Source organism: Pseudopipra pipra, chromosome W (assembly GCF_036250125.1).
Source record: "Pseudopipra pipra isolate bDixPip1 chromosome W, bDixPip1.hap1, whole genome shotgun sequence".
In the NCBI taxonomy this organism is placed as follows: Eukaryota; Metazoa; Chordata; class Aves; order Passeriformes; family Pipridae; genus Pseudopipra; species Pseudopipra pipra.
Window position 1 is genome coordinate 3,542,612 of NC_087580.1, and position 22,328 is coordinate 3,564,939.

Genomic DNA, 22,328 nt, shown 5'->3' on the forward strand with positions numbered 1-22,328 from the left:
AACAGTGCAGGAAAAGGGCAAGAGAAACACCGCTTTGTCTCCTTTCCGGCAGGACTGGGACACTTTTTGCTCCTCTCAGCCAATAAACCCTTTGTCGTGCAGGTTTGGGGACCTGCCGGAGGTGGATGAAGGGTGTGGGACCCTGAAAGGCAACCACTTGGATCTTGATATCTGTGTCGGTGACTACAAGTTGGTTTGCCAAAAAGCCCCTTTCCAGCTCTCCTCGCCCGCAGTTGGGAAGCTGGATGATGCCTCCACCTGACACACTCGGGCACGGACCTCGTGTGGTACAAAAAAAAAATTTATTACAATTTTTTCATGGTTTATGCACCCTGTTAAATCAGCAGTAAATTCCTGTTAGTGACTTTTCTCTATATCTACTTTTTAATTAAGCATTTACAGAGCAGGAGAAAATACTCCCAAACAATTTCACACACACATGGATACATCTCACCATGTCTGCATTAAAGTTGCTGAGCTCCCCTTGAGATTCTCTCAGGGTCATATAATGTTGGTTCCTGATACTTAAGAGTTATTTTTATGCTTTTATATTACTACAGATAACAATAAGCCAAGCGGCTCCATCCCTGCTTTCCTGTGCAACCCTGTCCAGGCCATGGGCTGCAGCTTTTCCAGGAGTGTGGCCTGGGAGACAGTGTCCAAGGCTTTGCTGGAGGACTTTTCAAGGTCTCTCTGGATGCCGACCCCAGGGAACGGCTGGAGCTGTGTCAGGGTAGGGTCAGGTTGGATCCCAGGAAAAGGTTCTTCCCCCAGAGGCTGGTTGGGGGGCAGTGCCCAGGCTCCCCAGGGTAGTGGGCACAGCCCCCAAAGCTGCCAGAGCTCCAGGAGGGTTTGGATGATCCTCTGGGGCACAGGGGGTGACTCCTGGGGATGGGCCTGGGCAGGGCTGAGGGTTGGACTTGATGATCCTTGTGAGGTGCTTTCCAATACAAGATATTTTTGAGATATTCAGCGAAAATTTCCTGACCGGACAACTGGGATGTTCCCCCAGCAGTTCCAGTTGCAGTGCTGGTGTGAAGCTCCCTCATCTGGTTGGAGATCTAGGGTGAAACTCCTGTTTTGGGGTCTCTTAATTTCCCCTTCCACAGGACATAGTCATTGGGGCGGCTGCAGATCCAGTTCTTCTCCGTGTGGCACAGGGACGAGCTGATCCACCCATAGTTCAGGTACCCACAGGGTCCTCCACCCCTCACCTCAAACCTGCAATGCCAACATGGCCAGAGTGAGAAAAAGGTAGGAAAGGAAGAAAACTACCTCCAAAAATTAAGAAGAGCTGGGATTTCCTCTCCGGCAGAGAAGGACTTTGGCTGGGGGGGGGGTCTCTAATTCTCTGATCAGGGTTGGGGGGCAGCGACCTTGGTCCATCCCAACCCCCCATGGAAAGCCAGGAGCTGCCTGGACATGGGGCAGGAGAAGGTGCCCATCCCAGGATGGGGCATCCCAGTCTCCAGGAAATCCCTGGGGCCCACCCCGGGGCTCCAGCACGGACACAGGGACCCACCTGCCGTTCAAGGCTGTGCCATTGATCCACTCCCAGCCGTTATCCCTCATTCCCAGCCCGATCCAATGGTTTGCTTCGCCTTTATAGCGCAGAAGGAAGGCCTGGAAGGCAAAGAAACGTTGGCTTTGGCCAGTCTTGCCTTCCCCACCTCCTCTTTCCCTCCTGTGTCCACCCCCAGCCAGACCTGGGGCTTTTCCCAAGGGCTTGGCTCCCGGCTCCAGCACTGGCAGCACTTTGGGGCCAGCCTGGGGGTTTTGGGGCTGATTTATGCTCTTGGTTTCCCCATGTTTCCCACCCCGGTGCTGCTGCAGAGGCTCAAGCCCAGTCCTCACCAGTTCATCCCAGTCCTCACCAGTTCAACCCTCGTGCTTATGGTGGCCAGGGAAGCTCCCAGGGCCTCACACCTTGTCCGGCCCCTGCTCCAGTTGCCCTCAGCCTCAGAAAAATAATAACATTTTCCTTGGAAACCAGGCCAGGTGTCTGGGCACACGTGGGAGAATTCCGGCTCAGGGAAAGGGGGTCTCACACTGAGAACTGAAACACAGAAAGCTGAGTCAGACACGTGGGCAGCCCTGAAAAGCAGCAAAATGGGGTTGATTCCTTGGTTTATTCCAGCAGCTGGAAGAGGGAAACTGGGGATTATTCTCTTGGGAAAGGCAATGGTGTGACTGAGTGAGGAGCAGGTGCCTGGAGCAAAGTGTAGGGAAAAAAGGGAGTCACCCACTTTGGGAGCCTCCCTTGATGCTGGGAATGTCCTGGGATCCTCCCACCTCCCAAAACGGAGGCGCCTGGCCCAGATCCTCCCCATGGGGGTGTCTGGGTGGGACTCACCAGTCAGTGCCACGACCAGGCTCAAGGTGAGGATCCCCAGGAGCACACTCTGAGTGAGAACACACATCTTGGGGGATGTTCTCCGGTCTGACTCGGTTCTGTAGGACCCTGGGGCAGGAAAGAGCAGGGTGAGGATGGCCTGGCTCCTCTCCCCTCTGCTTTGCCCTCCTGTGCTGGACCCTCAGTCCATCCCCAGCCCCACCCAGGCCCATCCAGGGAGCCCTCTGGGGGCTCAGGAGTCCTTCAAAGCCACCAAGGTGTGTTTGAGGGCCTGGAGACTGATCTTCAGCCTCCAGAGGTGAATTCCCCAGCATGGAATTCAGTGCAGCTGTGCCTGGGCTGCTCCACACCCACCCAAAGGCTCCATCCCCATCCCACTGGTGCTCCCCCTGGAGCGAGATGCTCTTCCCACCCCCCGCCCTCCCTCGGAACGTTTGGGGTTTTCCCAGCATTACCCCATTTGCACTGTTTCTCTGGATCACTGCAGGTGTTCAGTGTTTCTTCCTGGATTGAAGAATTTGGCTTTTGGATTCCCTTCCCCATCGTGGCACAGAAACCTCATGGCCCGGGGCTGACGTTCTCCTGGGCTCTGTGGGGTGGATGCACTTGGCAGCCTGGGGTGGAAGGAGAGGAGAGGCTGAGGGGACCTGCAGGCAGCTGAGACCTCCTGGGCCACAGCCCAGCCAGCCACAACAGCCCCTGTGGGGTTGGCACTGGCTCTCAGCGTTGTCATGGTGCCAAGGGCAGTCTGGCAGGACTTTGTTCTGAGCTGAACACGCCTCTGGCACAGGAGGCAGCACAAAGGGCCGAGGGGAGGGGAGGGGAAAAGATAAGGGAGGGAAAGAGAGAGGAGGGACAAAGATTAAGGAGGAAAAAAACAACCCCAACAAATTAAGCAGAATGAAAGAGAAAGACAAGTTTAAAAACACTTTATTAAATAAATAAGCCATTGAGAGCTCACAGGTCAAAGGCAGCTGAAGTGTTTGCAGGGGACAGGAGCCTGTTCAGGGCTCAGGAGCTGCTGCCAAAAGGGAGGAAAAGGCACCAGGGCTTGGAGCAGAATTTGTGCTTTGGGGGCCCTTTTGCAAAAACACACAGGATGGAAAGTAGCCTGTGACAGTTCACAGCATCTCTTCTGCTCGGGTTTTCTGTTCGTGGCTCCACACAAGCTTCTTTTGCTCTGGTTTCTCCTCCCTGTGCCCACTGTTGCAGGAGCACGACCTGGTTCCCTGCACCCAAACCAACAGGGACAGCAGCTTTTGGTCCTCTTGGGTCTTGTGTTAAGTTATCAGCAGCAACAGGAACGTGTCCTGATAAACAGCAATATTTCATTGCAAAAGTCAGCTCTGAAAGCTGCAAAGGTTTGATTGTGGGTAAACAGATGTGAAAAAAGCACAAAGTGGTTCCCTCAGAGGGGATTTGCAGGAGAAAACTCAAGGAGTGCTCAGATAACAGTGTTTCCAGAGCAGTGAGAGGGTTAAATTGGTAGAAGAAACAAACACAGGATGAGCCAGAAGGGGGGTTGCTTCCTCATCTCGGGGGTTTCTAAAGTGCAACAGGATAAAGGGCAGACCTTGCCCAAGCTCTGAGCTGGAGCTGAGCACGGAAGTGGGGAAGAGATCGTTACAGATGAAGGGCTTGTTATTTCAGAAACTAAACTATGATGTGTCTGGACCTGCTTCATATGGCAGAAGCCCCAGTGCACAAATTCAACCCCCTCATTTCAAGCCACAATTTCAGTCCTACTTTAATTTCTGCCTCCCAGTGTCGACTGAACAAATTCAACAAATTCCCTTAAAAAGACCCCTGAAGGTTCACCTTGTAAGACCCCACCTGGGGCAGCCTGAGCTCCTGCTCAAGTTTAATCCCTCCCAAACCCAATTCTGAGCCAGAAACCAGTGCCCTGGTGAAGGTTTTAGTATTTGCAAAACTGAAGTGTCAATTTGAAAATAAAAGGCACCCAGTGCAGTTACTGATTCACCCACTCCCACTCTCATTTTTGCTCCTTTATGATGACTAATTTCTGCCTCCCAGTGTTGACTGTACAAATTCCACAAATTCCCTTAAAAAGACCCCCGAAGGTTCACGTTGTGAGACCCCCCCTGGTGCAGCCCAAGCTCCTGCCCAGGTTCAATCCCTCCCAATCCCACCGTGGTTTCCTGCTGGTTCTCTCCAGCTCCCCCCAAAATCACTGTTCATTCCACTCGACTGAAACAAATTAAAGTCCTTTTTATATCATTATTTACCTCTTTGCACCACAATTTGCTCAATTCTCTTCCCAAGAAGCAACTCTGTCAGCAACAAGGGGCTGAAAAAAACCTGAACAAAATCACTGAAGAAGCAGCAAAAATGACAAACCAGCACAACCCCGCAGCAGACACTCAAACCAACCCCACGGCAGCAAAAGCTGTAAAACTGTGACCTTTGGCGTTTACTCCTCCCTGCCCTTCAACGTGCCACGTTTAATTAATCAGGTGGTCATTGCAGCCCCCCCAGAGACAAGCCCATGATGTGGGGGCTCAGCCCTGTCCCAGCCGTGGCTCACTGTGGGCAGGGAGCACCCACCACCCCGAGTTTGGCAGCCCAGGGGCTGCTCTGGAGTACTCACCTCGCAGGGCAGCTGTCAACGGGTGGCTGATTTCCCGGAACTGAGTCTGTTGAGCCACAGACAGGGGAAGATAGTCAAATAACAGAGGCGTGGTTTTGACTTGTACAGCTCTTTGGCTGTTTTGCTGTTCTCCAGCAGATCTCAGTGTGATTCATTTTCCAAGGAACAAAGTCCATTTTTGCACCTTGCTTACTTACAAATATTTAAGAGTTCCCAACCAAGGGATCTGTGATGGGCTGGCCCTGGTTGGTGCCAGATGCTGCTCTGTCACCCCCCTCCTCACCCGGGCAGGGGACAGAATTATTCCAAACTTTCACCCCGTGAAAGCTGCACAGTCCAGAGCCAGAAGAAATGAGAAGCTGTTGGGGATGTATGACCACTGGTTGGAAATCTGAGAAACCCAGGGGGGAGGTTTTTGGCTGAAGGGGTCCCACGTGGCTGGGATGGGGGCGTGCACTTTAAATGATACCAGAAAAGATGGACCAAAATACACCCAACCCAAAATATTGTCCTAACTATATTTATGACTTTTTTATACAGCCTTTCATTATCAGGGGGAAATGTTCAATTGAAGAAAGGCTCTAAAGTCGTGCTGAGGGATCAGGGAGAGGTCACTCACCAGTAGTTCTTATGGGCACAAGAAAGGAATGGATTAATGACTAACAGTTTTTTTCTAAATCCATCCTGGTGTTCTTTCAAGAAGGAAATAAGAAAACACACGAACTTCAAACTGCAGGCAGGGAACTAGAATTTGGTTTTTTCATAGTTTTTTGTTGTTTTGCTGGTTTGGGTTGGGTTGGGTTTTTTTGAAAAAAAAAAAAAAAACCAAAAAACACCTGCAGACAAGCTCCCTGTTGTGGCTTTGTCGCGACATGGGGGTGCCATTGCCTGGACGCTGCTGTCCCAGGGCAGCTGCAGAACGGGCTCAGCCTCCCAAGGGGAAGAAGCAGCACCTGAGAGGGTACTCGGGATTGTGCCCCCCCGAGTTTGGCAGCCCAGGAGCTGCTCTGGAATACTCACCTCGCAGGGCAGCTCTCGATGTGTGGGATATTTCTCTGAACTGAGTCATTTGAGCCACTGAGTTGGGGAGGAGAGTCAACCACAGAGGCGTGGTTTTGACTTTAGAGCTCTCTGGCTGTTTGCCTGTTCCCTTGCAAAGCCATGGGGGAATGTTTCATACTTTTACAAATCGGGCAGTACTGGCTGTTCTCCAGCAGATCCTGGTGTGATTCATCCAAGGAACAAAGGTATTTGTTTTGCACCTTGCTTGCTCTAAAAATATTTAAAGGTTCCCAACCAAGTGAACCAGGGCCAACATGGGCTGGCCCTGGTTGGTGCCAGGTGCTGCTCTGTCCCCCCCCTCCTCACCTGTGCAGGGGACAGAATTATTCCAAACTTTCACCCCGTGAAAGCTGCACAGTTCAGAGCCAGAAGAAATGAGAAGCTGTTGGAGATTTACAACTGCCATCGTGACATCTGAGAAACCCGGGGGGAGGTTTTTGGCTGAAGGGGTCCCACGTGGCTGCTGCAGGTACTGGCCTATAAGGCTGGGATGGAGGCTCTGCACTTTAAATACCATAAAAATACACCCAACCCGAATGCACCCAACCAACCACAAATATTGACATAATAATATTTTTGACCTTGTTATACAGCCCTGTCCCAGCCGTGGCTCACTGTGGGCAGGGAGCACCCATCACCCCGAGTTTGGCAGCCCAGGAGCTGCTCTCAAGTACTCACCTCGCAGGGCAGCTCTCAGTGACTGTGAGATTTCGCGGTAGGGTCGGTTTAGTCACAAACCAGCAAACAAACTCCGCAACTGACGCAATTTCAGTTGTTTTTTGCTCTTCTCCAGCAGCTTCTCAGTGTGTTTTAATTGACATCAGGACACGTCGCTTCCCATTGGCTGACAGGGGCCCTTCGACACTTCCCATTGGTTGCCGGGGGTCTCTGACGCTTCCCATTGGCTGTTTTTCGATCCCCCCCGCCGTGGCTCTGCCGTGTGGATGTGACATGGGACGTGTGTGACTCACTGGCCCTTTCGCCGCCACCGAGTTTTTTCTTTTGTCATCGTTTTACTGTTTATTGCCTTCCCCACCTGTCCCTCGTGCCCCGTCCAGCGCCGGCAGCCCCGTCCCTTCCCCTGCTCCCTCCGCCGCGATCCATCCCGGCTCTTGGAGCCTTGGAGCTCCCGGGGGTGACGGAGGGCTGAGCCCCTTCCCAGTGCTCCCAGTGTGCCCAGTCACCCTCCAGCACCCCAGAGAGGGCTTCGGGGGGGGGGGGGGGGGGAGGACAGCACAGAAGTGCTGCTGGGGGGTCCCACTTCACTTCTGTTTGGTTTGTTCTTCCCAAGCTGGGCAAAACCGACTTTTGGAGTTTTCTGCCAGAACTCTGTCCCCTCCTCCGCTCAGGCAAAGGGATTCGGGGCCGTTTTCCCCTTTTTGGGGCAAATAAAACCGATGGGTTAAGCCCCAGCAGGACGCAGCAGCCCTGCAGCCTGCGGAGCCCGTGCTGGCCTGTGCCTGGCAGAGAAAAAAAGGAGATCAGGGACTAATTCATCAGTGATTGATTAGCCTAATAAAATTGCTCCTCATTAGGGGGCAAGAGAAGTGGGGCTTCCTGCTGAGCCGATGTTACCCTACAAACACAGCTGGGAAAACCAGGCATGAGCTCCATGAAACTGCATCTATTTTTGGACAGAACTGGTGCTTTATTGAGCAATTCTCTCATTTTGTGCTCCTTTTGATGGTATTTTATCGATTCTTATCTCTTAGAGATCTCGATCAACACCTTGATCTCTTATTTTCACCATTTTAGCGGGGGGGGGTGAGGAGTGTTTTTTCTCTCCCAGCACCTCGTGCTGTGTCTCCTTGTCCTCCTTGTCCCTTCCCGTGGGTTTCCTTCCTCTGGGCACAGACCCCCGAGCCCCCACCCCTCGGGGCCGTCAGGACGAGTCCCCCCAGCAGTTGTGGGGCTTTGGTTTGGGTACAGGAAGCTCCGAGCCCGCTGCCAGTTCACACCAGCCCGGGGGGGCAGCGGCGCTTTGGCTTCCTGTCCCTTCCTCCTGTGACCACTGCGGGTCCCCGGCGCTGAGCGGCGGGACATGGAGGACCAGGACGGCTACATGGCCTTAGAGCAGTGGAGGAAACGAGGGGCTGCGGGGAGCCCCCCGTCCTCCCCGGGGGCAGGTACTGGGGGGGGTCGTGTCCGCTGGGCCCCCCCAGATCGGGGGGGGAAGGGGGACTCGGGGGGGTGGGGTGATGCCACCCCTGGGGTCCCCAAGAGCTGCTCAGGGTGGGGAAACTGAGGCAGGGATTGAGGGAGGAGAGGCTGGGGGGTTTTTCTCCAGGCTGTGGTTGGCTGCTGTCCCACCTCACGAGCTGGGACCCCCCAAAAGAGGGAGCAGAGGGATTTTTTGGGGGCACCAACCTCCTCCTGCTCTTGTGCAGGGGGGGCTGCAGGTGTTTGGGGGGGTCTCACCAGGGTGCTTTGCCCCAGGACCCCCTGCCCCGGGCTCTGGGTGGGTGAGGGGGTGACGGGTGCTCTTTTCCACCCCCCAGCTGTAGGATCTGGCTTTCCAGAACTCCGGGGGGTCCCCCCCACAGCCCTCCCGCGCCGTCCCCGCTGCCTCCTCGGGGCCCTCACGGCTGCCCTGGCGCTGTCCCTGGTGCTGTGTGGTGAGTTTGGGGGGTGGGAAGGGGCACCCGGACGCCTCTGCCCCTTCCCACCCCCCCAGTGCCCCTGACCGGGCTGGGCATCCTCCTGTCCCAGTGTCCTGGTGGGTGGCAGAGAGGGCACAGCCAGAGGCGACCTGGAGGTGGGGGAACACCTCCCTGGGACCCCCCTGTGCCAGCCTGGACGGCACCTTCAGGGAGCTGAGGAGGATCCTGTGCCCCCTGCGAGGTAACCCCCCACCCCCCGGGGTCCCATCGATGCCCCCTCCCCAAACTTAAGCCAGGTTGGAGCCTCCCCCTGTCCTCCCACGGTGCCTCAGCACGCCGGGGTCTGTCTGTCTGTCCGTCTGTCTGTCCGCAGAGGCCGAGGGGTGCAGGCTCTGCCCCGTGGGCTGGATGCTGGGCAGGACCAAGTGCTACTGGGTCTCGGAAAGGATGAACTCGTGGCACGGGAGCCGGGAGGACTGCGGGGCCCGCGGGGCCGCGATGGCGATGCCGCGGGACAAGGACGAGCTGGTGAAGGGATCGAGGGGACAGAGGGGCTGGAGGCACCCCAGGGGAGGGCGAAGGGCTCCCCGGAAACCTGGGATCACACCCCTCATTCCCAAATTCCCCGCGGTGCCCGTGGCAGACTGTGGGGAAGGGACATGGGTCTGGCTCGGTCCCGGGGTGAGGATGGAGCCTATTTTGGGGTGACCATCCACTGCCCGGCAGCGCCACCACTGCCCCTTTCCCCGAGCCAGGATTCCCTCAACGAGACCCTGAGGAAACCCACGCGCCACTTCTGGATCGGGCTCTCGGTGCCCGCGCCCGGCGTGGGCTGGACGTGGGTGAACGGCTCCCGCCCGGACTGGAGCCGGTGAGGAGCGCTGGGGGGTCGGGGTGGGCACCCCCCTGTCCCCTGAGGTCCCCCCGGGGGTGACACGGGCCCCCTCCCGCACCCGCAGGTTCCCGCAGGACCCCGGGGAGGGTCCCGGAGCCTGCGGGGCGCTCAAGGGGGACAGGATCGACCCCCGCGCCTGCGACACGGGGCTGCAGTGGATCTGTCAGACGGAGTCCGCCCGGATCTGAGAGTCTCCATCGCACCCAAAACCCACCGTTAATGCGCGAAAAAATCCCGATTCCCGCGGGTTCGGCACCCACCGGCGGCTCCCGGGGCACGGGCAGGACCGCGGCCGGGGAAAGTCGGGGGGCGGAGGAGAAATCAAACTACGAAAAGAATAAAAACTAAAAATAACTTGTAAAATTCACTTTGTGGGGGAGCTGGTTGGGAACAACCTCTCGATCCCCCCGGTGCCCGAGGGCGGAGCGGACCTGCCTGTCCGTCGGGGCAGCTCTTTTAGGGACGCGGGGCAGGGGACGCTCCCCGGGGCCGCTCGTCCCCCCTCGCAGTGTCCCTCGGTGCCGCCGCGAGTGTCCGTCGGTGCCGCTGTTTCGGTCGCGGGTCTTTTATTGCCTTCTCTCTTTTTTTTTTTTTTCCGTTCACACCCCCCATCTCCCCGCTCCGGGGCGGCCCTTTCGCCGCCGCCGCCCCTCGCCCGCCCCTCGTCGCAGCTCTTCAGTGACAGGGGGTGGGTCCCACGAGCCAAGGCAGGGTCCGTCTGTCCCTCCGGGCAGCTCCTCCAGCACCGCCGCGGCTCTGCTGTCGCGTTTAATTCTATTTTCTATATTTTATTCGCAGCTCCCACCCCGCTCGGCGCAGCCCTTCTGGCCACCCCCGACACCGCCCGTTCAGTGACACCGCCGGGGGACCCCTCGGTGCAGCCTTTTATTCTATTTTACTCTATTTCCTGTCTTTTCTTCTGTTCCCACGCTCGCTGCGGCTCTTTCAGACGCGGGCGGTGGGAACCCCTCGCAGCGATTTTAACGCCCCTGCGGAGCCAAGAAATGCCGGGAAACAGTTTCCATGGACCGGAGCCAACGCGGTGCTGCTTTTCCTGCCAGTCCCCGGCACATTTTACAAGCAGTGACACAAATGGGCTGTGCCAGCGCTCGGTGCCCCTGGGGCTCCAAACTGCCGGGGCAGGAGCCGCTGGGCACAATCCTGAGATACCTTTCCCCTCTCCCCCCTTCATCACGACTGTTGAGCTTTTCTTCACGGAAATAATTCCCCGTGGTAATGAAAGGCTGTATAACAAGGTCATAAATACATTTATGACAATATTTGTGGTTGGGTGTATTTTGGTCCATCTTTTCTGGTATCATTTAAAGTGCAGGGCCCCCATCCCAGCCACGTGGGACCCCTTCAGCCAGCAGCCTGCCCCTGGGTTTCTCAGATGTCACACTGGTGGTCGTACATCTCCAACAGCTTCTCATTTCCTCTGGCTCCAGACTGTGCAGTTTGGAATAATTCTGTCCCCTGCCCGGGTGAGGAGGGGGGTGACAGAGCAGCATCTGGCACCAACCAGGGCCAGCCCATCACGGATCCCTTAGTTGGGAACTCTTAAATATTTTTAAGCAAGCAAGGGTTCAAAAAAAATTGCCTTGGATGAAACACAGATCTGCTGGAGAACAGCAAAACAGCCAGAGTGCTGTACACGTCAAAACCACACCTCTGTACCCGTCAGCCACGCAACAGGTTGACTCCGGTCCTGTCTGTGGCTCAAGAGACTCAGTTCCAAGAAATCTATCACCCCTTGACAGCTGCCCTGCGAGGTGAGTACTCCAGAGCAGCCCCTGGGCTGCCAAACTCGGGGTGGTGGGTGCTCCCTGCCCACAGTGAGCCACGGCTGGGACAGGGCTGAGCCCCCACATCATGGTCTTGTCTCTGGGGGGCTGCAATGACCACCTGATTAATTAAACGTGGCACGTTGAAGGGGAAGGGGGGAATAAACCCCAAAAGTCACAGTTTTACAGCTGGGTTTAGTGAGGCTTTTGCTGCTGTGGGGTTGGTTTGAGTGTCTGCTGCGGGGTTGGGCTGGTTTGTCATTTTTGCTGCCTTGTAAGAACTTCTGCAGTGGTTTTGTCGGGGTTTTCTTCAGCCCCTGGTTGCTGACAGAGTTGCTTCTCGGGAAGAGAATTGAGCAAATCGTGGTGAAAAGAGGTAAATAATGATATAAAAAGAACTTTAATTTGTTTCAGCTGAGTGGAATGAACAGTGATTTTGGGGGGAGCTGGAGAGAACCAGCTGGAAACCACGGTGGGATTGGGAGGGATTGAACCTGGGCAGGAGCTTGGGCTGCACCAGGGGGGGTCTCACAATGTGAACCTTCGGGGGTCTTTTTAGGGGAATTTGTGGAATTTGTACAGTCAACACTAGGAGGCAGAAATTAGTCATCATAAAGGAGCAAAAATGACAGTGGGACTGAGTGAATCAGTAACTGCACTGGGTGCCTTTTATTTTCAAATTGACACTTCAGTTTTGCAAATACTAAAACCTTCACCAGGGCATTCATTTCTGGCTCAGAATTGGGTTTGGGAGGGATTAAACTTGAGCAGGAGCTCAGGCTGCCTCAGGTGGGGTCTTACAAGGTGAACCTTCGGGGGTCTTTTTAAGGGAATTTGTTGAATTTGTTCAGTCGACACTGGGAGGCAGAAATTAAAGTAGGACTGAAATTGTGGCTTGAAATGAGGGGGTTGAATTTGTGCACTGGGGCTTCTGCCATATGAAGCAGGTCCAGACACATCATAGTTTAGTTTCTGAAATAACAAGCCCTTCATCTGTAACGATCTCTTCCCCACTTTCGTGCTCAGCGCCAGCTCAGAGCTTGGGCAAGGTCTGCCCTTTATCCTGTTGCATTTTAAAACCCCCGAGATGAGGAAGCACCCCCCCCTTCTGGCTCATCCTGTGTTTGTTTCTCCTACCAATTTAACCCTCTCACTGCTCTGGAAACGCTGTTATCTGAGCACTCCTTGAGTTTTCTCCTGCAAATCCCCTCTGAGGGAACCGCTTTGTGTTTTTTTTACATCCATTTACTGACAAACAAACCTCTGCAGTTTTCAGAGCTCACCTTGCAATGAAATATCGCTGTTTTATCGGGACACATTCCTGACGAGCTTCTGTTGGTCCATTTGGTGCTGGTAATGACTTAAACAAGACCCAAGAGGACCAAAAGCTGCTGTCCCTGTTGGTTGGGGGTGCAGGGAACCAGGTCGTGCTCCTGTAACAGAGGGCACAGGGAGGGAGGGGAACCAGAGCAAAAGAAGCTCGTGTGGAGCCACAAACAGAAAACTCGAGCAGAACAGGTGCTGTGAACTGTTACAACCTACTTTCCACCCTGTGTGTTTTTGCAAAACGGCCCCCAAAGCACAAACTCTGCTCCGAGCCCCCGGTGCCTTTTCCCCCCCTGAGCCCTGAACAGGCTCCTGTCCCCTGCAAACCTGTGAGCTCTCAATGACTTATTTATTTAATAGTTAAAAGTGCCTTTAAACTTGTCTTTTTCTTTCCTTTCTGCTTAATTTGTTAGGGTTTTTTTTCCCTCCTTAATCTTTCTCCCTCCCCTCTCTTTCCCTTCCTTACCTTTTCCCCTCCCCTCCCTCTGTCCTTTGTGCTGCCTCCTCTCCCAGATGTGGGTTCAGCCCTGCCAGATGGTGCCCCTTGGCACCAAGATAACGCTGAGAGCCAGTGCCAACCCCACAGGGGCTGTTGTGGCTGGCTGGGCTGTGGCCCAGGAGATCTCAGCTCCCTGCAGGTCCCCACAGCCTCTCCTCTCCTTCCACCCCAGGCTGCCGAGTGCATCCACCCCACAGAGCCCAGGGAACGTCAGCCCCAGGCCCTGAGGCTTCTCTGCAAGGATGGGGAAAGAAACCCAAAAGCCAAATTCTTCAAGCCAGGAGGAACCGCTGAACACCTGCAGTGATCCAGAGGAACAGTCCAAATGTGGTAATGCTGGGAAAACCCCAAACGTTCCAAGAGAGGGCAGGGGGTGGGAAGAGCATCTCGCTCCGGGGCGGCACCAGTGGGGGGGTCTGGATGGGCCTGGGTGGGGCTCGGGATGGACTGAGGGTCCAGCACAGGAGGGCAAAGCAGAGGGGAGAGGAGCCAGGCCATCCTCACCCTGCTCTTTCCTGCCCCAGGGTCCTACAGAACCGAGTCAGACCGGAGAACATCCCCCAAGGTGCGTGTTCTCCTCGCTCTGAGTGTGTTCCTGGGGATCCTCACCTTGAGCCTGGTTGTGGCACTGACTGGTGAGTCCCACCCAGGCACCTCCATGGGGAGGATCAGGGCCAGGCTCCTCCGTTTTGGGCGATTGGAGGATCCCAGGACTTTCCCAGCATCAAGGGAGGCTCCCAAAGTGGGTGACTCCCTTTTTTCCCTGCACTTTGCTCCAGGCACCTGCTCCTCACTCGGTCACACCTTTTCCAAGAGCATCATCCCCCAATTTCCTCTTCCAGCTGCTGGAATAAACCAAGGAATCAAACCCATTTTGGTGCTTTTCAGGGCTGCCCACGTGTCTGACTCAGCTTTCTGTGTTTCAGTTCTCTGTGTGAGACCCTGGTTCTCTGAGCTGGAATTCTCCCATGTGTGCCCAGACACCTGGCCTGGTTTCCAAGGAAAATGTTATTATTTTTCTGAGGCTGAGGGCAACTGGACCATGGGCCGGGAAAGGTGTGAGGCCCTGGGAGCTTCCCTGGCCACCATAAGCACCAGGGAGGAACTGGTGAGGACTGGGATGAACTGGTGAGGACTGGGCTTGAGCCTCTGCAGCAGCACCGGGGTGGGAAACACAGGGAAACCAAGAGGATAAAACCAGCCCCAAACCCCCCAGGCTGGCCCCAAAGTGCTGCCAGTGCTGGAGCCGGGAGCCAACCCTTGGGAAAAGCCCCAGGTCTGGCTGGGGGTGGACACAGGAGGGAAAGAGGAGGTGGGGAAGGCAAGACTGGCCAAAGCCAACGTTTCTTTGCCTTCCAGGCCTTCCTTCTGCGCTATAAAGGCGAAGCAAACCACTGGATCGGGCTGGGAATGAGGGATAACAGCTGGGAGTGGATCAATGGCACGGCCTTGAACGGCAGGTGGGTCCCTGTGTCCGTGCTGGAGACCCGGGGTGGGCCCAGGGATTTCCTGGAGTCTGGGATGCCCCATCCTGGGATGGGCACCTTCTCCTGCCCCGTGTCCAGGCAGCTCCTGGCTTTCCATGGGGGGTTGGGATGGGCCAAGGTCGCTGCCCCCCAACCCTGATCAGAGAATTAGAGACCCCCCCCAGCCAAAGCCCTTCTCTGCCGGAGGGGAAATCCCAGCTCTTCTTAATTTTTGGGGGAGTTTTCTTCTTTTCCTTTTCCCTTTCTCACTCTGGTCCCATTGGCTTTGCAGGTTTGAGGTGAGGGGTGAGGGACCCTGTGGGTACCTCGATGACTGGTGGATCAGCTCGTCCCTGTGCCACACGGAGAAGAACTGGATCTGCAGCCGCCCCGACAACTTCGTCCTGTGGGAGGGGAAATTAAGAGACCCCAAACCAGGACTTTCAACCTAAATCTCTGACCAGATGGGGGAGCTTCACCCCAGCGCTGCAACTGAAATTTTCAGGGTGAATCCAAAAAATCAGGTACAAGGAACTGGTGCTATCCCCCATCCTTTGGACCTTTTGAGCAGCACAAGTGTGGTTTGCACCACAGAAAACTTGCTCAAAAGGTTTGCACAAATGCAACTGGTATTTATACAATTTGCCTTAAATGCATTTTTATATGAGTACAACATTTGTGTAGCCATATTTATATGAGTACGACATTTATGTAGCCATATTTATATGAGGACAACATTTATGTAGCCGTATTTATATGAGTACGACATTTATGTAGCCATATTAATAATAGGTGGAGAATAGGCGGAGCTCAGGCCGGTGCTTCTCTTGTCCCTCTATTTCGGTGGGGGGTAAATCAGCCTTTTTTCACACTGTTTTCAGCCTTATTTCAAGTTTTTTCTGCGGTGGCCACAGTTTGGGGGCGGTTTTGGGGTGAGAAAGGAGCCTTTTAGTGCCTGTTCTCACCTTCCTGGTACTTCCGCATCACTCCCGCTCTTCTCATCCTCGACGCGTGCTGATTGGCTGATTAAACCACGCCCCCTCACTCCCATTGGCTGCTCCTCCCCATGCTCCGCCCCCTCCCTTTCCCCACCCTCAGGGCGGACCTGCTTGGGAACTGCACCCCCCCACAGGCAGCGCGGGAAAGGCGGGGTGCGGACCTGGTTGAGGACTGCGAGAGCGGGGTCGGGAGTGTCCGTTTTAAGTAGAAAAAGGCGGATTTTGGGGCCGGTTTTGCAACGTTTCACATTAATAAAAAGCAAGTGTTTATAAAACTGAAGCTTGAAAGCTGCTTTTTAAAATCGTTGCTTTGTTATACACAAAAAAACAACCAGTTTGGGTGTATTGTCAATGATTTGTGATGCCCCCAAACCACCAATTATTAATTGTGAACTAATAACTGTGTGCTAATCATTGTGTTAATAACTGATTTTTATATCCCAAACCCACCATTTGGGGTGAATTGATGACTAATTTAATATGCCCCAAACAATGGGGAGAACCCCCCCAAAATCCTCTGGGGAGTGGGTGCAGACTCCAGGCAGGACCTGGCTGACCAAAACAACCTCAGTTTTGGGTGAGATCTCCATTTTTGACCTTTTATTCTGCAAAATAACCTTTCAGCACCGCGAGCGGTGGTGACAGAACAACGCTCAGCTGGGGCACCAAACCCCTAAAATAACGAGGGGAACCCCCCCAAAACTTTTTCAGGAGCAGGTGCCAACTCCGAGCAGGAGCCACAGGTGGGAATTCTGAGGCGGAATTTCCGTTTCCGACCTTTTATTCTGCAAAACCACCTTTGGCCCCCATTGTGGAATGGCCTCTGGAAACCAAAGAACCAAGCCCCCACCATGTGACAGTTCAACCCCATCCGTGTGCCAAGGGCTCCTTTGTGGTGTCACAGCCTGTCCTCTCCATTCCGGAATGGGCCCTGGCAACCAAAGAAGCAATGCCCTACAACCCCAAAGTGAAGCCCCACCTTCGTGCCAAGTGCCCTCTTGTGATGTCACGGCCTATCCCCTCCATTCCAGAATGGCTGCTGGAAACCAAAACACCAATGTCTCACAGGCCCCAGTGCAGCCCAACCCCTGTGCCATGGGCCCCTTTGTGGTGTCACAGCCTGTCCTCTCCATTCTGGAATAGCCCCTGAAAACCAAAGAACCAACACCTCACACCCCCACAGTGCAGCCCCACCTGTCTGCCACGGGACTCTTTGCGATGTCACGGCCTTTCCCCCAGGAAAGAAAGCCTGGAACCTTCAGGTTTCAGATGCAGTTGGGGGGCCACCCTGGGCACTCCATGGGCAGCAAGAGCTTTCTGTCCTGGCCCTTTTTGTCTGGCACGAATCTTCATCTGTGTTCAATTTGGGCAGTCAGACTGGCAATTTCAGCTCAGGGCTCCTGCAAGTGAATGACAGCCCTTCTCTCCAGGAAAGAAACCCCTTACCCTCGGTCTCTTCTCCTGTTCCCTAAAACACAACCTGCAGGGGAGCTTTCTGGGATCTCTTCTCTTGGGAATTGGGAAGACAGACCCACTCCCATGTTTAACACCTCAGGCAAAACCACCCTTTGAACACCTTTCCCAACCCTCCCCAACCTTTCCCAAAGCCCAGATTTTACAGGTGTCCTGTAATTATGGCCCAATCTCACCCAAGCCCACAAACCATGACAGAAACCTCTCAGCCTCACGCTGCATCCTTCCCATTGCTGTGCCTTATGTGCAGGAAAAGGCCTTAAAATCAAGGACCCAAAATTCATGGCCTGTTCTTTTTCCCAGAAAAGAAGGCGTGGTGAACTCTCCAGACCAGGGAACTGCAAGATCTCCCCAAAACTCCTTTGGTACACGCTGCAGGACCAACGATTCCTTTGCTCTGCCCTGTCGGCGCTGCTTTGTCTCATCTGGGTCCCCAGAAACTGTCAGTGAAAGCCGGGGAATAAAATCTCTGAGCAGTTGGTTGGGTTCCAGAGGTGACCCTACTTCATTCAGCGCTGAAGGGACACAGCAATTGCTCTCTAACACCTGTACATCAGTTCTCAAAACTTTTAACTCTTTTTACATTTTAGCAGACAAAGGAATTCCTGTCCACTGGCTTACCAGTTCTCTGCAGGAATTCTTATTCTCTCTTCTATTGGCTCTTGATTTCTCACTTTGAATGACGCTTAGTCCACAATTTTTGTCCTTTTCTTGTCTTTTCCCTGGATAGAGAGAGCCTCAGTAATTGTCTGTGTTGGTTTTGCCTTCGTCTCTGGTTTCTCTAAGGGTGTTTGTGGTTTAGAAATTCTGCCTTCTTGGTGTCCAGGTCTCAAGAATAGATTTCTCTGCCAGGTCTCTGACCACTGAAGTATGACAGGCCTTAAACTTTTACTTTGTTTTTCTAACAAATGGCCATGGCCCAGAACTTGTCCATCATCCATTGTCTATCGCCCAACCGTCCGTCCTTGCCTTGCCTTGCCCATCTCTTGGCTGCCAGGCAAGGGCCTTGTGACATCACAGCCTCTGTGGAACAGCGCGGTGGCTGAAAACTGTCAGCGCTGCGTCCCCGTGCCCAGAGCCTGGGCAGAAGTCGACTGGCAGGGACGGGCAGAGACTGTGCAGAGGTGTCAGCTCGTCCCGCAGCAGCACGATGCCCAGCCAGGGCATCTCCTGGCTCCTCAGGCTCTCGGTGCTCCTGCTCTTGCCTGGCCCACTCGAGCCTTGCAGCCGTGACACAGGTGCCATTGCTGAGAACCGGGGTTTTCCTTGGATGGCCCCTTGCCAGAAAAGGCAGGAGAGGCTGGAGAGAGAGGAAGGAGGGGGGTCAGGCCGCTGGGATGGTGCCGGCGGGCCGTGAGCCCGAAGCCAGCAAGGCCTTGGGCCCACACGGTGTCAGGCGAGGACTGAGAGCCCCCAGGGAGGAGGAAAGCTGGGCAGGCCCCAAGGCTGCTGGGCCTCTTCCTTGCCAGCCCTTTGGCCAAGGCCCCGAGGCAGAGGTGGGGCTCAGCCCCTGCCCAGCAATGGGGCACAGGCTGAGCCCCAGGGACACCAGAGCCAGGCGGCCTGAGCTCTTCTTCCTGCAGCGTCTGCCTGGGGCAGCCCAGCCAGGCCTGAGTCTCTGCAGGAGAGGCCAAGCCCAGCCAGAGAGGGCTCAGCCCTCTGAGGCTGCACTCACTGCAAAGGGAACAAAACACTGGCCCAGAGGACATCCTGCCCTCAAATGGAGAACTGGAAAGGTCAAGAATAAAAAAGTCACCCCCCTTCCATTAGTCAGGAAATGTTCAGACCTCTTTCCTAAAAGCATCCAGGACTCAGGTCACCCAATTTTCTCTCTGACAAGGGTTTTTCCATGGTTCCTCTCAATTCCCAGCTTGCCCAGGATCACTTACGAGGTCCCAACCACCACTTTTTTTCCCCTCTCCCACCCCTTTCCCATCAGGCCCCAATCCCCAACCCCCTCATGCTCACTTTGGGGGTCCCACCCTTCCCTTTTCCCCACTCTTCTGACCTCTCCCACCTCTTTCCCTTCAGCCCCCAATTCTGAATCGCCCTCCACCTCCACTTTTGGGGGGGTCCCACTCTCCTCCCACTCACTTTGGTGTCCCACCACCCCTTTTATCCCCTCTGACTCACTGACCCCCCTTTCCCAACACCCCCTCTCACCTGACACCTCCTCGCCTGCAACCGGGAGGGCTCCCAGTAACACCAGAGCCCATAAATGTCCCCCGCAAAAAAGGGGTTAGGTGGGGTCCTGGATGGGCTCTGAGTGGGTTTGGGGGTTCCCTGGGGGCTGTGGGGTGGTTTAAGGGGGTCCCAGCACACTTTGGGATGTGTTGGATGCTGTGTTGGGGTGCAGATGTCCCCCCAAAGCTCCCTCAGAACAGGATGACACAAGGGGGAGGCACAGAGGGGTCCCCATTCTTGATCCATCCTGGAGCAACCACACTGGGGGCAACTGGGATCAGAGTGGGAGCAGCTGGGCCCCTGCTGGGCTCATACTGGGATCATCCTGGGAGTGACTGCAACAATACTGGGAGTATGTGAGAGGCACTGCAACCATACTGGGGATGACTGGGAACAAACTGGATTCATACTGGAAGTGTTTGCAAGTTACTGGGATCATACTGGGGGTGACTGGACACATAGTGGGATCATACTGGGAGCAACTGGGACCATGCAGGGGCAAATGGCATCGTCCAGGCAGTGACTGAAAGTGCCTGGGGCCAGACTGGACTCAGACTGGGAGTCCCTGAGAGGGAAAGGAACCATCCTGGGGGGGGGGGACTGGGAGCAACTGGGACCACCTTGGGGGCAACTGGAATCCAATTGGGAGTGACTGGGATCCTATTGGGAGTGACTGTCAGTGACTGGGATCATACTGGGAGCAACTGGGATCATGCTGGCAGCACAAAGGACAGAGAGAGGGAAGGGGAACAGAGAGAGGAGGGAAAGAGAGGGGAGAGGGAATTTTAGAAAGGATAAAGAGGAAAGAAAGACAAAAGAAAATAAGAAAAATAAGAGAAAAAGCCGAGTTTAAACATTCAGTAAATGTGTGAGTCACTGAGAGCTCCCAGGTCAAAGGCAGGTGAAGTGTTTGCAGGGGACAGGAGCCTGTTCAGGGCTCAGGAGCTGCTGCTGCCCAAAGGGAGGAAACGCCCCGAGGGCTCGGAGCAGAGTTTGTGCTTTGGGGCCTTTGCCAAGAACCCGCAGGAGGGAAAGCAGTTCCAGCCAGGGGGGCCCAGGGGCTCCCAGCACGGGCCCAGGGGCTCCCAGTCACCCCCAGGATGGGCCCAGTCACCCCCAGGATGGGCCCAGTCACTTTTAGTCACGCCCAGTCTGATGCCAGCATGATCCCAGTCACTCCCAGTCTGATTCCATTCTCTCCTAGTAGGATCCAAGTTACCCCCTGCGAGGTCCCAGTTGCTCCCAGTCAGTCCCAGTATAATCCCAGTGAGTTCTGGTGTCTCCCACTATATCCCAGTTGCCCCCAGTGTGGTCCCACTCACTCTTGGTTGTTTCCAGTAGCTTCCAGCATAATCCCAGTTTCTCACAGCCACTCCCAGTTACCCCCAGTGTGGTCTTAGTTACTCCCAGTATGATCCCAGTCCCAGTATGATCCCACTTGCTCCCAGTATATCCCAGTTGTGCCAACATGGTCCCAACTGCCCTCAGAATGCTCCCAGTCACTCCCAGTATGACCCCAGTCACCCGAGCATGAGCCAAGCTGCTCCCACTGTGATCCCAGTGTGATCCCACTTGTCCCTAGCATGGCCCCACTTGGTCCCAGTTCCTCCCACTGTGATCCCAGTTGCTCCCAATTGCCTGTAGCATAGACCCAGTCACTCCCAGTATGATCCTAGTATGATCCTTGCATGATCCCAGTACAATCACAGTTACCCCAGCATGGGCCAAGCTGCTCCCAGTTGCCTCCAGCACAGATCCAGTCAATCCAAGTATGGTCCCAGTCTTTCCCCACCATGGTTCCAGCCAATCCCAGTTTCCCTATTGTAGATCCAGGCACTCCCAGGGGCTCCCAGTGTGATCCCAGCACCCACCAGTATGGTTGCAGACACTCCCAGTATATCCCAGTTGCCCTCAGCATGCTCGTAGTCATACCCAGTTACTTCTACTTGCTCCAGGATGTTTCCAGTTCCCATCAGTACAATCCCAGTCACTCCCAGTCACTCCCAGTCTATGCCAGTTGCCTCCAGCATGCATCCTGTCACTCCCAGTTACTCCCACTTGCTTCCAGCATGGCCCCACTGGTTCCCAGTTCCCACCTGAATAGTTCCAGTCATTTCCAGTATGATCCTGGGCACTGATAGTCACTCCCAGGAGCATTCCAGTATGGTCGTGGTCACTCCCGCTATCATCCCAGTCACTCCTAGTCACTCCCAATTGAATACCAGTTGCCCCCAAGGTGGTCCCAGTTACTCCCAGTCCCCCCCCAGGATGGTTCCTTTCCCTCTTAGGGACTCCCAGTCTGAGTCCAGTATGGCCCCAGGCACTTTCAGTCACTGCCTGGACGATGCCATTTGCCCCTGCATGGTCCCAGTTGCTCCCAGTATGATCCCACTATGTGTCCAGTCACCCCCAGTATGATCCCAGAAACTTCCAGACACTTCCAGTATGAATTCAGTTTGATCCCAGTCATCCCCAGTATGGTTGCAGTGCCTCTCACATACTGCCAGTATTATTGCAGTCACTCCCAGTATGGTCCCAGTATGAGCCCAGCAGGGGTCCAGCTGTTCCCGCTCTGATCCCAGTTGTCCCCAGCGTTGTTCCAGTAGCCCCCATTCACCCCTACTGTGCTTCCAGTCACTCCCAGTATGATCCCTATCACTCCCAGCCACTCCCAGTAGATCCCTCTTGCCTCCAACAGGCTCCCAGTCACCCCCAGTATCATCTCACTCACTTTTAGTCATACCCAGTATCATCCCACTATGATCCCAGTCACTCCCGGTACGATACCACTCTCTCCAAGTAGGATCCAAGTTACCCCCTGCATGGTCCCAGTTGCTCCCAGTCACCCCACTAGAGTTCCACTCCCTCCCAGTCCCTCCTAGGACCATCCCAGTAGGATCCCAGTGACACCCCAGATGGTGGCACTCACACCCAGGATGAACCCAGACATGCCCTGGCACTCCCAGGATAAAGCCATTTGCCCCCAGCAGGCTCCCAGTTCCTCCCAGTCACTGACTATGGTTCCAGTTGCTCCCAGTATGATCCCTGGCACTCCCAGTCACTCCCACTATGATTCCAGT

The 22,328-nt window shown here is 54.9% G+C and overlaps 3 protein-coding genes across 8 annotated transcripts in view; 2 read left to right on the top strand and 1 right to left on the bottom strand.

Moving 5' to 3' along the window:
* LOC135404456 (C-type lectin domain family 2 member B-like) overlaps positions 1–15,871 on the top strand; it is a 47,176-nt gene extending 31,305 nt beyond the window's left edge. For 2 of the 5 annotated variants that reach the window (XM_064639214.1, XM_064639213.1), the window contains exons 2-6: positions 13,300–13,457; positions 13,652–13,762; positions 14,054–14,235; positions 14,487–14,587; positions 14,886–15,871. In XM_064639214.1, the coding sequence (XP_064495284.1) occupies positions 13,370–13,457; positions 13,652–13,762; positions 14,054–14,235; positions 14,487–14,587; positions 14,886–15,045 (642 nt within the window). In that variant the 5' untranslated portion in view covers positions 13,300–13,369 and the 3' untranslated portion in view covers positions 15,046–15,871. Of the gene's footprint in view, positions 1–11,616; positions 11,679–13,299; positions 13,458–13,651; positions 13,763–14,053; positions 14,236–14,486; positions 14,588–14,885 lie in introns of all 5 variants that reach the window. The other 3 variants (XM_064639212.1, XM_064639209.1, XM_064639211.1) reach the window with 3 other exon arrangements.
* The window catches only part of LOC135404434 (class I histocompatibility antigen, F10 alpha chain-like), a 214,735-nt gene that overhangs the window by 129,356 nt on the left and 63,051 nt on the right, over positions 1–22,328 (top strand). The gene's annotated exons all lie outside the window — the stretch shown is intronic.
* Positions 51–5,319, bottom strand: LOC135404468 (C-type lectin domain family 2 member D-like). 2 transcript variants are annotated; one of them, XM_064639243.1, is made up of 6 exons: positions 4,962–5,319; positions 2,809–2,967; positions 2,354–2,461; positions 1,875–2,056; positions 1,523–1,623; positions 55–1,221 (listed from the first exon to the last, which is right to left on the bottom strand). In XM_064639243.1, exons 2-6 carry the CDS (start codon positions 2,894–2,896, stop codon positions 1,062–1,064), a joined length of 639 nt encoding a protein of 212 aa, XP_064495313.1. In that variant the 5' UTR covers positions 2,897–2,967; positions 4,962–5,319; the 3' UTR covers positions 55–1,061. The 2 variants fall into 2 exon arrangements, with proteins under 2 accessions (XP_064495314.1, XP_064495313.1); XM_064639244.1 differs by lacking the exons at positions 2,354–2,461; positions 4,962–5,319 and having other exon boundaries at positions 51–1,221; positions 2,809–3,816.